Source organism: Callorhinus ursinus, unplaced genomic scaffold (assembly GCF_003265705.2).
Source record: "Callorhinus ursinus isolate GAN/ISIS: 27379988/994484 unplaced genomic scaffold, GSC_fseal_2.0 scaffold75, whole genome shotgun sequence".
In the NCBI taxonomy this organism is placed as follows: domain Eukaryota; kingdom Metazoa; phylum Chordata; class Mammalia; order Carnivora; family Otariidae; genus Callorhinus; species Callorhinus ursinus.
The window spans coordinates 1,523,379-1,537,311 of NW_027397137.1; the positions used below are offsets into that span (position 1 = coordinate 1,523,379).

At 46.1% G+C, this 13,933-nt stretch overlaps 1 protein-coding gene across 1 annotated transcript in view; it reads left to right on the forward strand.

Moving 5' to 3' along the window:
- Positions 1 to 13,053, forward strand: part of PCP4 (Purkinje cell protein 4) — a 52,627-nt gene extending 39,574 nt beyond the window's left edge. The window contains exon 3 of the mRNA XM_025863543.2: positions 12,649 to 13,053. Within this exon, the coding sequence (XP_025719328.1) occupies positions 12,649 to 12,776 (128 nt within the window). The 3' untranslated portion in view covers positions 12,777 to 13,053. The remainder of the gene's footprint in view (positions 1 to 12,648) is intronic.
- The last annotated feature ends 880 nt before the right edge of the window (positions 13,054 to 13,933 follow it).

Sequence of the window (13,933 nt, forward strand, 5' to 3'; positions counted from 1 at the left end):
TGTGTGTGTGTGGGGGGTTGATGGCTCCCCTATCACAGCACTACATAAAAGTCCTTGCTTAAACAGTGGTGATGGCTCGTCAGACCAAGCATGGTTCACATCTGATTTTTTCCCAGGCGCTGGCCCACCTAAACCAGTAGGAGAGATGTCTGGAGACTCAGAACTTCACCATTACCTGGGAAAGCACTTCTTAGTCTATTTCGTCTTGAGATTTGTTGTTGGAACATTATTATCAAATAATGCTTTAAACTAAAACCCCAACTCTACTGTTGGCTAGTCCTTCTGGGTCTGGGTACCAGATGTGGTTCACCTGCCAAGTTCAGAAACCACATAATCTCATTCTGTCCTGGGCATTTGATTTTATTCTCTTTTTACAAATATGTGAACCCAGTCATTGGGCATCTGCCTTTGGCTCAGATCATGGTCCCAGGGTCCTGGGATGGAGCCCCACATTGGGCTTCCTGCTGAGCCAGGAAGCCTGCTTCTCCCTCTCCCACTCCCCCTGCTTGTGTTCCCTCTCTGGCTGTCTCTCTCTCTCTGTCAAATAAATAAGTAAAATCTTAAAAAAAAAAACCCAAATATGTGAACCCATCTTTCTGGTAAGTAGAATAACAAATCCAAAGCTTAAAATGGTGCCCCTCTAAGAAGCTCTTTCCAACAAAGCAGCAAGTACTTGGCCATGAACTCTTAAGATAGTGTCTTTTTAAAAAAGCGCGTAGAAATGATACATTGATACATGATGATACATGATAAATGATGCTTGATACATCAAGCATAGGCAAAGGAATGTGGAAGCAGAGGCTGGTGGGGTCAGGACACCAGGCTGCGTGGAATTTAAACCCACAACCGACAGTTCCTGGAACCAATGCACATCTTTGTTCACACATTTACAACAGAGGCTCACACCTCTGTGCAAAGCCATCCCTGTCCTTAGGATATTCTGGCACGGAACGCGTGGTCATGTTCGGGACATTTGAAGGGTATTTAAAATACGGGAAGTCGGGGACATGAGCAGTCTTGTCTACTTCTGCTTCTCTCTTTCTTGCTGTGAATGAGAGGTGTGGAGAGTGAATGGAGGCATCTGACGCGTGACCGGATGGGGAATCAAGGTTGGTGACAGCCTCAAGTTTGAGATTTGAAGCAGTAGCAGTGTTCATCAGCCCAACTGCAGCTGGACTTGGCATGCACCTGCCTCTGGCTTCGCTTCACAGAGTCCCTTTCCAGGTGTCACCCAGAGCGTTGCCCCCAAAGTCAAATTCTGTATACACAATGGACGCATCTGCACAATAGTCCTGTGCATCTAAGGAAGCTTGTAATTCCTGAAAATCCACACAGGAAAACACCTCTGTCTGCCAGAATTAGAGACACAGGGCTGAGAGCCAGGGTGGGAATGTGTCCAGTGAGATAGCGCAGCCTCTCTGCTCAGCTGCCGTGGGGGTCCAGGAAGAGGAAAGAAAAGGTCCACAGTCCAATGTCTGAACCCAGCGTTGGTCCCTTGCTGGTGCATGTGTAATGCTTTTTCTATCCACGCTGCTGCTTCACCACAGTATGGGGCTCCTCTCGTCTGTAGACTTATGAGCCTTTCTCTTCCTTCCTCACCAAGTCTGGAAAACAGTCCAATTGCCTTAGTTCCTCCTTTCCCTCTAAAGACAACTTCTCTGGAATGATGGGTGAGGGGAGGGAAGACCCTCCAGTTTCTATATTAATGAGCTGAGCTAGTGTTCCTCGGAGGCTTCTTGAAGATGGCCTGTCATTATGACTGCATTTTCTTTCATTTTAAAACTGGAGAACTTTATAAAATTCTCCATGATGCTGAAATCCTCAGAGTTTAATCCTTTGAAATTTTGAAGGTTAGCAGCTAGGGACAAAGGAGTCTGAGAAGATTTCACCCTTCTGAAATAGTAAAACCAGGTAATATAAGAGAAAGGGAAAACAGCTAATATTCCAAAGCTCTGAAAGAAGAAAAAAAAAATGGTCCCGGAGCAGAATGAAGGGAGGATGCTACACCCTGATTAAGGAAAACTTGCATTCCTTTCATGTATTTCAAGCATTTCAAGCTACATACTTTCAAAAGCCAGAAGGGGAAGGCTATGGAGGCAGAAGCCTCAGTAGGAAAGCCCAGAAGTAATGCTTGGCAAAGGTTACTGAATATATGGGAAATATTTCTGCAAAAAACCTCCCAAGGTTTTAGAAGTACTAAGTGCTATAAAGAAATGGCCAGCCATATCAGAAATTGGACAAATATACATAGCAGAAGGAAAAAAAAACGTATAGTTAAAAGGGAGGAAAAAATAACCATATATTGTACAGTGATAATATATTTGAATTTGTTATTAGCCTGAAATGAATTCAAATGACTTATATGCTTATTATAATGTATGTGTAAGTAGATGAGGTTTATCACAAGAAGCTGAAATCCTAAAATAACAACAGCTTAAACAACAAAGTTATTTCTTTCTCATAGAAAAGGTAGGAAGTTTAGGGGCAGTTAGGATAGTTATGAGGAGCCTCAAGCATTTGTATTCTTTTTTGCCATCCAAGCATAAGACTCTTAATTTATGGCCCAAAATGGCTGCTTGAGCGCTAGCCATTGCATCTGCCTTCTGGTCAGCAGAAAGCAGGTAGGAATAAGAATAAAGGACAGAGTGTCAGCTTTCTTTTAAAGGGATTTCTTTTTTCCCACTCATACCATACTGGCCAGAACCTAGTTGTGTGGCCACACCCAACAGCAAGGAGGCTGAAAACCTAGTTCTGGGTTTATAACTAAGGAAAGGGGGATAAATGGATGCAAGGAGCAGATTTGGCCATAATCCATTTCTGCTCATGGAGTTTCTCAAGCACTGATGTATCTGGCTGTCTTGCGTGGAGGGCTGGTCTAAGGTGACGGATGACTCCTTTGTTGTCCATCCTCCCAATCAGCCCGAAGTCGTTTTTCTTTGTCAGCATGTGAAGGAAGGGAAGTTAGCTGCTGATTCCTGGGAAGGAATTTTCATTCTTTGCATGTGCTTAGAAGAGGGAAAGAAACATTTGGTATGTTATCCTTACCTCTGAAAGGGTTCTCCTTTATCTACTTTGATTCAAGCTATTCTCCAGTAAGTACTGAAGAATTTTCTATGCAAATAAAATGAAAGCCTGCTCTCTGATCCCTAAACACATGGGGGATGACCTGCTTTCTTTACATAACACCCCTGTCCTTCCCCTGCCCCCATATAAACTAGGTATGCCTGCGGCAGGTGGTGGCACAGACAACAGAATCCACTCTTGCTAGATTCAGTAGAAGGGGGTTATTACAGGGTATCAGCATCTTACAGAATTTTCGAGAGGCAGAGACCCCAGTCTGGACCGTGCACTGCCGGGAACACTGCAGCCAGAAACACCCAACCACACACAGGTCGTTCTAGCAGAATCCCTGCTGCTGCTGCTGCTGCTGCTGCTGCTGCCTGGTTCGTGGCACCAGGCATGGACCAGCCAATGTCCCCGCGGCTGCCCCACAGAAATCCAATGCCTCTGCCTCTGTGCTTGCCAGAGGTGGGGTCTTTCTGTGTTTGCTGGCCACCCCCAGTGCTCACTTCTGCCTTCTCAGATACCACCACATTGCACCTTCCTGGCTGGCCCTAAGCCTGGATGGCAGAATCCTCCTTCTGGGACATCTGGGAATGGATTTCCTCCAGCAGGTCAGCTTGTGTGGTGGAGTGAACCAGTGGAAGGAGAGGGTATTGGGTGAGCCAGTCTGCAAGCCACCATCTTGAGTAGCAATGCATTTGTAATTGCTCTTTGTACATGACAGAGCAGGCTGGTGCACAATCTCTCCTTGTCCCTCTAAAGATCTTCAGAAGCAAATGAGTCTCAATTCATGATCATCTCCATTTCAAACACAGGGGAGCATTTGAACCCCGGAAAGGCAAATCTGACCACACTCAATCAGTTGGAACTTGAATTTGAGCTTTCCCTAGTGTAGTTTTTTCTTCATGCTTCATCTGCCTGTCTTTATTTATTTTTTCTAGAAAATGTAGGCATTATGGCTAGTGCTATGTGCTGAATTGTGTCTGTCCCTCCCAACATTCATATGCCCTAACCCCTAGTACTTCAGAATGGGACTGTATGGGAAGACAGGGTCTTTAAAGAAGTGATTAAGGTCAAATGAGGTCTTTAACATGGGTTCTAATCCAAGACAACTGGTGTTCTTATAATAAGAGATCAGAACCCAGATGTGCACAGATGGACGAGCATGGGAGGGCACAGGGAGAAGACAGTGTCTACCCTCCCAGGAGAGGGGCCTCAGAGGAACAAAGTCTGCCTTCCCCTTGATCTCAGACTTCCAGCCTCCAGACTGTGAGCAAATACATTTCTGTGATTTAAGCGCCCCACTGGTGGTACTTTGTTACACAGCCATCGCAGACCAATACAACTAGGAACCATTTTGCCTTTCCAATAGGAAAAATAGTTATTTCAATAATATTTCTATCTTCTTGTTCTCTTCCTTGGCTTAATGAATTTGGGAGAAAATTCTATCTCAGCAGCACCTATGTACACCCATTTGATTACCTAAATGGCCCAGCTCGGTAGTCTTTCTACATAAGCAAGGTGCACGTAGGTAGGGGCCAGAACAGCGGCATAGTGGAAGCCGGGGACTTAGGAGCTGGAAGTAAGCCGAGGCTTTCAGCGGACCAAATTAGGCTTTGCATTAACAACAGCGCGTTTTGAACAATGGAGGCTGTGGATTTCAGAATGACTCTTTTAGGACAACAGAGAATTTCTCTCTCTTCGAAAAAGCTGTAAGAATCAAAAAGGTGCTAACTTGGTGTGTGGAAAGTTAGAAGCGGGAAATGTGTGTTTACCTGGTATGAGAACACAGTAGATGCAGACAGCCCCCGCGCCTGCTGCCGCTAATGCCTGACCTTGCTCATTAATCGCCGCCGCTTAGCCAAGACCTGGAAAATTGCAATTCTCTGCACCAGCAGCCCCCATTCAATAAATCCCGAACCCGTGGGCAGTAACGAGAAAAGGCTTGGAGCTCAGGGCTCGGGTGGTGCCGGCATGCAGGAATTCCACGCACCTGCCCAGCCGCGGGGAAATGTTCTAACTCATGACCGACTGGGTTTTCCCCCAGCTTTATAAAGAAGGTGCAGTTATTGTTTTTTTATCGGTCTTTCATAAGGTGGATGCTTGATGCCAGCATTTTTTGGAACTTGGTATCCAAATTTATCTTTATTATTTTTTTGCGGGGGAGGACGTGACCTCTTCCCTAACACTAGGTGCCTTGTTCTCTGGGTATATTTTGATTCAATTTGAGGCTTAAGGGATGAAAATTCCAATCTTTGCTTGCTTTTCTTGCTGGTCTTTTTGCTCTCCCTGCCTCCAGGGCCTGGGTTTGGGTCCGTATGCAGGAAGCCACACTGGCTGTCCTTTACCAATAGGGGGCCCCGGTGCGGGTGAGGGCTGAGAGCCAGCTAAGAGGCCCCAGGAGCCCACATTGCCCTCTATCAATTAGCTTAAGTATATCAATGGCAACACAATGGACAGATGTGAATTCTTTCCAAGTTAGAATTATACTCTGAAAGAAGGTAGGGCATTCTAAGAACCTTAGTATTATAATACGCCATTTGCAAGGCATACTTAAATTAAATGACTGTTATTTCTTCATGGTGAGCTAAAATTTAGGTCCTTTTATAGTAGGCTCTGTGCTGTGCCTCCTAATCAAGGCAAACTCCTACTCAGGACAATTATATCCCAATTTACTGCTTATGCACAAATTTCTGATCTATAGGATTAGGACTTGGGAGGTAATTTGTTTCTATAAAATAACTCTTAAGATATGGAGAGTTATAAGTATGTAAATGACTGTGTGTGTGTGTGTGTGTGTGTGTGTGTGTGTGTGCGCGCAAGCCCCTATGTTCATGACTTACTGCCAGTACCTCTAGGCAGTGACTCTACATCATCATAAACTCAGAAACGAATATATTTAAGAGTTCCTTAGGTCAAGCATGGGGGTTAATATGATGTATTTTTGAATGATGCTGAGTTTCAAACTTTTTATCAGATCTTGGGCTGTCACAGGATCCAGGAATAGCTCTGTTATGCTCTGGATGACTACATGTCTGTTAATTTCTAAAGAATTTATGCTAATTATTTGAAGTCTGCTACTTAGGATGTGGATGCATGGATGGAGAATAATTTTTCAAAACATGTTGTTTCTTGGCAGCGGAGGGCCCCTGCTGCCCCTCCTTCCTGGGCAAATGGGTCTTAGCCTTGCTTTGGGGACAAACCTCCTCCCTGAACTGTCTCCTTCCCAGAGCCCTTACCTGACCTCATAACATGCACACATACACACACACACACACACACACATTATTTTTGGAATTTATGAAATTCCATAACTTATTTGTGCATTTACTTTTTTATTTTCTGTTTCCTCCCGACAGAGGGGGGCTTTGGGCTTGTTCTTTGCTCTCTCTCAGCCCCTAGAACAGTGATGGACCCATACTAGGCAGTCTCGACTATTTGCTGAATGATGAAATTTGGTGTAAATTCTCCTGGACTGCCTAGTAAACGAGCAGATTTTGCAAACTGGTTGACTGTATCATGTGTTTAACTTGGACCATTTAAGATTTGCTTTCCCTCTAAGCAACATTAACTGGTCCATACGAAAAGCTGTCATCTTGGCCTCTAAGGATCTGAAAGTAAGGCAACCCTGCTGATTAAAAAAATCAAGATTTGGAGCAAGACTGGGTTTCCAAATCAGCCCTTGGCCAGCTCTCGCTCAGGTGATCTTGGGTGAGGCATATTATGGTCTCTGTGCCTTTGTGAAATGGGGACAGTGGGCATTTCCTGCAGCTCTTGAGAATGCAGCAGGCAGACAAGGGAAAGAATACAAAGCTACTTTGAAACCTATTGAGCCCAAAGTTAGGTGAGGTGTTATTATAGGTTGAACTGTGTCCCCCCAAATTCATATGCTGAAGCCCTGATTCCCAGTCCCTTAAGAAGGAGGCTATATTTGGAGGTAAGGACTTTAATGAGGTGACTAAGTTAAATCGAGGTTTTTATGGTGTCTGACAGGTGTCCTTATAAGAAGGGAAGAGACACCAGACCATGTGAGGACACAGTAAGGAGGTGACTGTTGGCAAGCCAGGGAGAGAGGTCTCAGGAAAAACCGAACCTGCTCACATGTGGTCTTGGACTTGAAGCTTCCAGAACTGAGAGAGAGCAAATGTCTGTCATCCAAGCTGTCTGGTCCGGGGTACTTTGTAATGGCAGCTCCGCAGATGGACACAGGTGCCCAGTAAGAAACTGTTGATGGGGTGTAGCCCTGATTTGATGACCATTATTCTAGCACTGGCCCTGTGTTGATCAGAATAGATGCGCACAAACAATATTTTAGCATGTCAAACCATTTTCCCCTACGAGAGATTTTCATGGTAGTATCAAAGACTTGCAATATTTACCTGGGATTGTCTTGAACTGGTAGTAGCTCCTTCCTTTTCTATTTATGATTCTCTATTTTACATTTGCCATCAAATGATCTGTAAAAGAAAATCCACTTAACTCTATGAGGGAGGACCTATTTCATGCTCGGTGAAGAGTTGCTCTTATGACAATGACATCTTCAAGAACGGCTACCTGAACATCTCTCTTATGGCATCATAAAATCCAAAACAGCAGAGCCACTTCCCCTCTGAGTTTTTGCAAGGAAAAGGCAGTATATCAGGAAACTGGCTTAAGAAATATCTACAGAATAGCCCTGGGTTCCTTCCTGGGGAGCAGGTCAGGGCAGCACTGAATCATGAGACTCCCGAGCCTGGGGGAGCATCAGTGCTCATGGTGCTGTGCAGTGGCTGGGCTCGGTTGTCTGATGAAGTTTCTTCCCAGGGAGAAAAGTCTCGTTGCTTGGGACTGTTGTGCAGCTGGTTCTGCAGGAGAAGTGGAAGTGGGGAGAGAAGAGAGGTGGACACACAGATTGGAGGGGAGGCAAATGGAAGGGCTGGTAGATAATGCAGTGGATAGTAATGACTCAGACTGCCCCGTACCTTTGAGACCAGGCCTGCTAGAGCTGGGTGAAATCCGAGGAGCTTGTGGGGGCTTCCCGCCTACCTGGGCTCACAAGACATTGCAGTTATGAGGGTGCCCCTCACAGCTCCAGAGCTACGCGGTCAGGAAGTTGGGTTCCCTCCTATTCTCCAGGGGAGTTGGCAATCACTAGCTTTTATAACCAGCTAATTGGTATGAATAACGTCTTGGCCCTTCTCCTGGTCAGCTTCAGAATGTCTTCACAGAGGGATGCACAATGATATGAAATGATATGATATGAAATGATAAAACTCCTGTACTTCAGAGAGCTATGAATAATAGCAACCATGCAATAATGGGCAGGTTACAAAGTGCTCAGGTGAAATACTGCTCGCTCAGGCTGGTGGAAAGCCATCACCAGGAACAGGGTCCCTGTGCCTTTTGCTTACTGGGATCCTGGATACAAATGTCAGGTAGAGAGTCCATCCTGCCCAGCTGTAAGCCTGCACACATCTTTTTGAAGCGACGAGCAGAAGCATCTGGGAAAGCACAGGGTGGTCTGGAGATGACAAGAGCACACATATTCCCTCTGCTCATTTTGATCTACTGCCCCTCATGAAGAGGGCTCAGGCCCCTTCAGTGCCTCCCAGCGATGGTGACTGGGGACTGCTGAGTTGATATTCACATGACCTGTGAGTCATGGGCTGCACCTGTCTTTCTGTGTAGCCTCTGGGCCTTGTGCTGCTAAACAAGGTCGTGAAGTCACAAGCCCAGCAAACGCCACCTGCCATCCAAGAAGCTGGGGAGGGCCCGACCCCTCGGCGCCGTCGCCTCATTGCATGTGATGGCCGTGTGGCTGTCCCTGCTGGAAAGCATTCCTTCCCTTCCCCTCCGCAGTGGGCCCCAAACATCCGAGAGTCTGAGCAAGTGCAGGGCCTGGGGGCTGGGGAGCCATGTGACTGCTCACACCCTCGTCCACCTGCTTTGCAGCTCTGGCACATCCTGCTCAGTACCACTGGGCCAGTGGTTCCGTTTACAATATGGCCCTGATCTGCACGTAACACTGATGGCTACATGGAACTGACTTTTAAAAACGATTTTACCTCCCCATTTTCGAGATGAGCAAACTGAGACCCAGAGAAGCTATGAACCTTCCTGAGAGTCACAGAGCGGTAGGACACCGCCCCCCACAAATCACTCTACCTGCTTCTGCCAGGTGCCTCACTGGGACCAGGAGAGTTAGGAGGGAGTCAGCCTTATCCCAGAGAAGGTTGGAGGACACTGCCTGCTTGATGCGAGGCTGCTTTTCCTTTATTCACTGGCCAGGTGGCAATGGCAGGCACTGCTCTAGGCACAGATGGGCTTAGCAGCCCACCCAGAGCTCACCCTTAGTGGGAATTTCTCAGGAGCTGTGTATCTGAAGGTGCCCACCCCTGGATGCCTTTCTCTCTCTCCAGGCCCTGACCATTCCCTGTGGCAGACCCTCCATTAAATGATGCTTCCTTATGTCACTCCAATGTGACCACGTTTTGCATCTTGTTCACTAAGCCATCTGTGGATGGTGCCTCTCAGCTGGAGCCACAGAGGCTCTGTCGTGGCCCCTCCCAGCCTCCTCCTGCTGAGATTGGGATGCTCTGAGCCCTGCTTTCCTAGTCTCAGGACCACAACAAGTCATCTGCAGGCCCTTGTGTCATCGGCGGTGAACCCTGTGCCACCAAATCTAATAGTTGCCCCTTCTCCACCACATTCTGGGGCCCCCCTCCTCTGCTTTGTGAATCTCGGTGGAAGGAGTCACAGTGTCAGACCTTCCCCAGGGAATGCCCGACTCTGCCAAGTAAACAGAAGGTGACAATTCCTGAATTATTAGTGCTTTCTTTTTAAACATTGTAATATTTTTCCAACGTGGGAGGAATGTATAAATCACTTTCAGCTGAAGATATTAGTTTCAGAGATGACTGTGAAATTTATTTTTATGACCCATCCTCACAATCTTATATGTTTCTTAAATGTACATAATTTTCCACACCTTCTTTTATCATTTGTCAAAACATAATATTGCTGTTTTCTTCATTATTATTAAGGAGAAAGATGAATCAGGTTGTTCAAAACCTTCAGGTTGCACGTTTTAAATCTAAAACCGAGGTTTTCTGTGTTCCCTTGAATGACAGCAAGGGTTTCCTCAGGGAGGAAGAGGATTTGGGGCTCTGAACCATCTTATCACAAGTCCTAGTGCTGAGGCCGATGTGGTTGGTATGGAAGGTCCATTGCTGGGAGCCCGGGAGCTGCAGCTGGTCACAGTTCAGGCTTGCCAGACACTGTGCTGTTCCAGGCTTATGCAATAATGCTAAAGAAACGTGTTTAAGGTACTGGTGCGAGCCTCACGGAACTCCCCGCCCTGCCCAATGGCCCCATTCCTTATAGATTCCCTGCAATGCTGTTAAAATGGGAATGCACTGATGCAGTGCCAGGCAAACCCACCGTGTCCTATCATCTGGGCTCTCATGGGTTAGAAAAAGACGGTCCCCCAAATATTCCCTGGACATTGGGGCATTCTAAATTCAGTGCTGTTATGGGCATCAGCAGCCAGTCTGGCATGGAGGAAAACAGGTCTACTGATTTAGGTCACAGATGCATCAGCCTGGCAAGGCTTGCAAAGCCCCTGTCCTCTCCTCCCAGATGTAGGTGTGATTGGAGGGATCTAGGTGACCAGCTTAGTCTCTGGGAAAATTAACAGGAGTCTGCTTAGGGTCTGCAAAGGGAATGTCACACAACCAGATGCACCTGAAATAAGATGCAACTCATATATACTTATATCCTGATCTATGTATCTATCATCATTTATCTGTATCTATCTGTCTATCATCTATCTATCTATCTATCTATCTATCTATCTATCTATCTATCTATCATCTATTTATCTATCCATCCATTATCTATTATCTATCTACCTATCTATCTCTCTATCCATCATCTATTTATCTATCTATCTATCTATCTATCTATCATCTATCTGTCTATTTATCTATCCATCCATTATCTATTAATCTATCTATCTGTCTATCTATCTATCTATCTATCATCTATCTATCTATCATCATCATCTATTTATCTTCTATCTAGGAGAAAAAGAACGGAGCAGGCAGGAGAGAACAAGCCTGCCTCGCTTGAAATGATCCCATGTCCTCCACCCTCTTTGTGAGGGATGCTGCTTGAACATTATTATCCAAAGTTGCTGAGGGAGTGAATGATGGACACAGGCTGCCTGGTGACAAAGTCAGGAGTAGAGCTCTGTCCCTGCCTCAAATGCCCCAGATATTCCCATCCTGAGCTGCATATGCCGGGCACACTGCTGGGCTCCAGGTACAAGTCCAGGTGGCGGTGAGGTCTTGACCCAAGTGCTAGGGGGTAGGTCCTGTCCCCAGTTCTTCCTTGAGCTAACTCTAGGGCTTTATTGGGTGCTTCATCTGTAGACAAAGTAGTTGAGTCTCAACTCTGGCCGTATCTTGGAATCATCTCAGAGCCTTTTATAAAAGCAGGGCTGTCTGGCGCTGCCCCAGATGCATGTGACTCGGTGTTGCTACCAGAAGCCCTGAGTCTGGAGTGGGGTCCCGGGCCTGTATGATTTTTTTTAAAGATTTTATTTATTTATTTGGGAGAGAAAGTGTGTGTGTGTGTGTGTGTGTGTGTGTGTGTGTGTGTGTGTGTGTGCAGAAGCAAGGGGAGGGGCAGAGGCAGAGGGAGAAGCAGACTCACTGCTGAACAGGGATCCCCACCCAGGACTGGATCCCAGGACTCTGAGATCATGACCTGAGCAGCCAGGATCTGTATGTTCTTAAAAAAGATGCTTTGGCAATTGTGATGATTAACTTTCACCAGACTGAAGGAATTGTAACGATGCCTTCCTTTTATAACTGGAGGATTTTATTTATTTTTTCATTTTTATGTTTGACTAGAAATTGATGCTGGTGCCCAGTGTAAAGGGACAACCGGTATGTGCTTTCACTTCGCTTTGGCTTATATCTTATTTTCTATAATTGTTACAGTGTGAATTAGTTAAATCCTTCCAGTTTAGCAAGCATATTGCTAAGTCTCCCTCATTGAAACAGAATGTAAGACCTGTGGAAGATCAACCAAATTGTGAAGGTCAAATGGGGTCATCCATTGGTGACAATGATAGAAACAGAAGCCCTTATTCAATCAGCAATCTCATTGGCAATGGAAGTATATGCAGAAACTCAGTGACTTTGACCCAGAGTTCTTGTGAATATCAGTCCCCCATTGGGTCAATATCTGTAGCACTATTTAAATTCTGTCTCTATGAAGTTATCAGGAAAAAGTCAAAGCACAGCTAATATTTTTAACACCATGTGATACGTGGCCATGAGACACAGAAAATCACGTACAGAAAGTATCTGAGGGGTTGGGACTGTGTTCTTGAGTTTCACGGTCTCTTGCAAGTGTAGAGTTGGGGCAGGCAGACAACAGCCAATCCTGGGCTCTGATGGGGGTCAGTACACGCTCTACTCTGCAAACCAGGTCTTATGCTGGGGATGGTGAGTGCACGCCACGTGGTGACTGGTGGCTGTCTGCCTTCCTGCTCTCAGCTCAGTGATGGCTTCACCTTTGTGTTTTCTCCTGTTACAGATGGGCAGAAGAAAGTTCAAGAAGAATTCGACATTGACATGGATGCGCCAGAGACAGAACGCGCAGCTGTGGCCATTCAGTCTCAGTTCAGAAAATTCCAGAAGAAAAAGGCTGGGTCCCAGTCCTAGTGGAAGATCCCTTCCTAGTCTGCCAGAAGACACTGAATTCAAACATCATCTGTCAAGAAATTAAAAGAACAACACCCTAGAGAGAATTCATCTGCACACGATACACACATGCACACCTGTCCTGCAATGCATGTACAGAGACCCGTGATATTTATTCCCTCATAGGAAGGTGTAGACAATGCAACTGTGAGTGGTTTAATCTCTGTTTATCTCTGGTATCATTGCTCCTGCAACTAACTATTTTCCTTGATGTTGTAATAAAATGGAGTTACGATGTGTGATTCAAGTGTCTGCTTTGTCTCTCCCTTTAGATTAACCTGGGAAGTGACCACTGCTATAGATGACTGTGGGGCAGGTGTCTGTTTTTGCCTTCCCTTAAGAGTTAGAGCTGAAACACGGTGCTTCTGCGAGAAGCCTTTCTGCTGGGAACAAGAGATCTACTCTTTGCCATGCCTGTCTCATTTGAAGAGTATCAACTTCCAATTGGCAATGCATTTTCCTCTTATGATGGCAGTAGAGCCCTGTATCCTGGGGTGCCAAAGAGCCAGTTTCCCAGGGGAATTCTGACTCACCCAGGAGAACAAGAAGGGGGAGGGCGGAGCATTGACATTTGGCGTGTGTCACGCAGATGTGCTCAGCAGGTGTATCTCACAACTCCAAGGGGACGCCCCCACTGCTGAGGCCATTCTCTCTGCACCTGCATGGCTCCAGAGGGAACGTGGCTCTCTGGTCCCCCCACCCCCCAACCTCCCTGAGCTCCTTACACTGTGATTTGCTACTTGCTAGAGTCATTGACCACAACCTGCAATTTGGAGAAGCTGTCTGGCTTCTCTCCCATCAAGAGAATACCCTCCTCTGAGATCCTTGCAGGTAAATGGTTTCACACACCCTGAAGGGGTTCCACAGCCTGGGAGGAGAGATTGTCCATCATATGGAGAGGATGCTTCACAGGGTAAAGGCCAGGGGGTTGGGTCCTTGCCTTGGGGCCCCAGTGGTAGGAGCCCCAAACCATTGAACCTTGCTGTTGTTTGAGCTTTGCGGCACGAGAAGCTGATATGGAAGTTGTATCTTGTCTTCAGCATCCTGAGGGGGTCTGTGAGAGCACAGTGTTTTTATTTTATTTTATTTTATTTTATTTTATTTTATTTTATTTTATT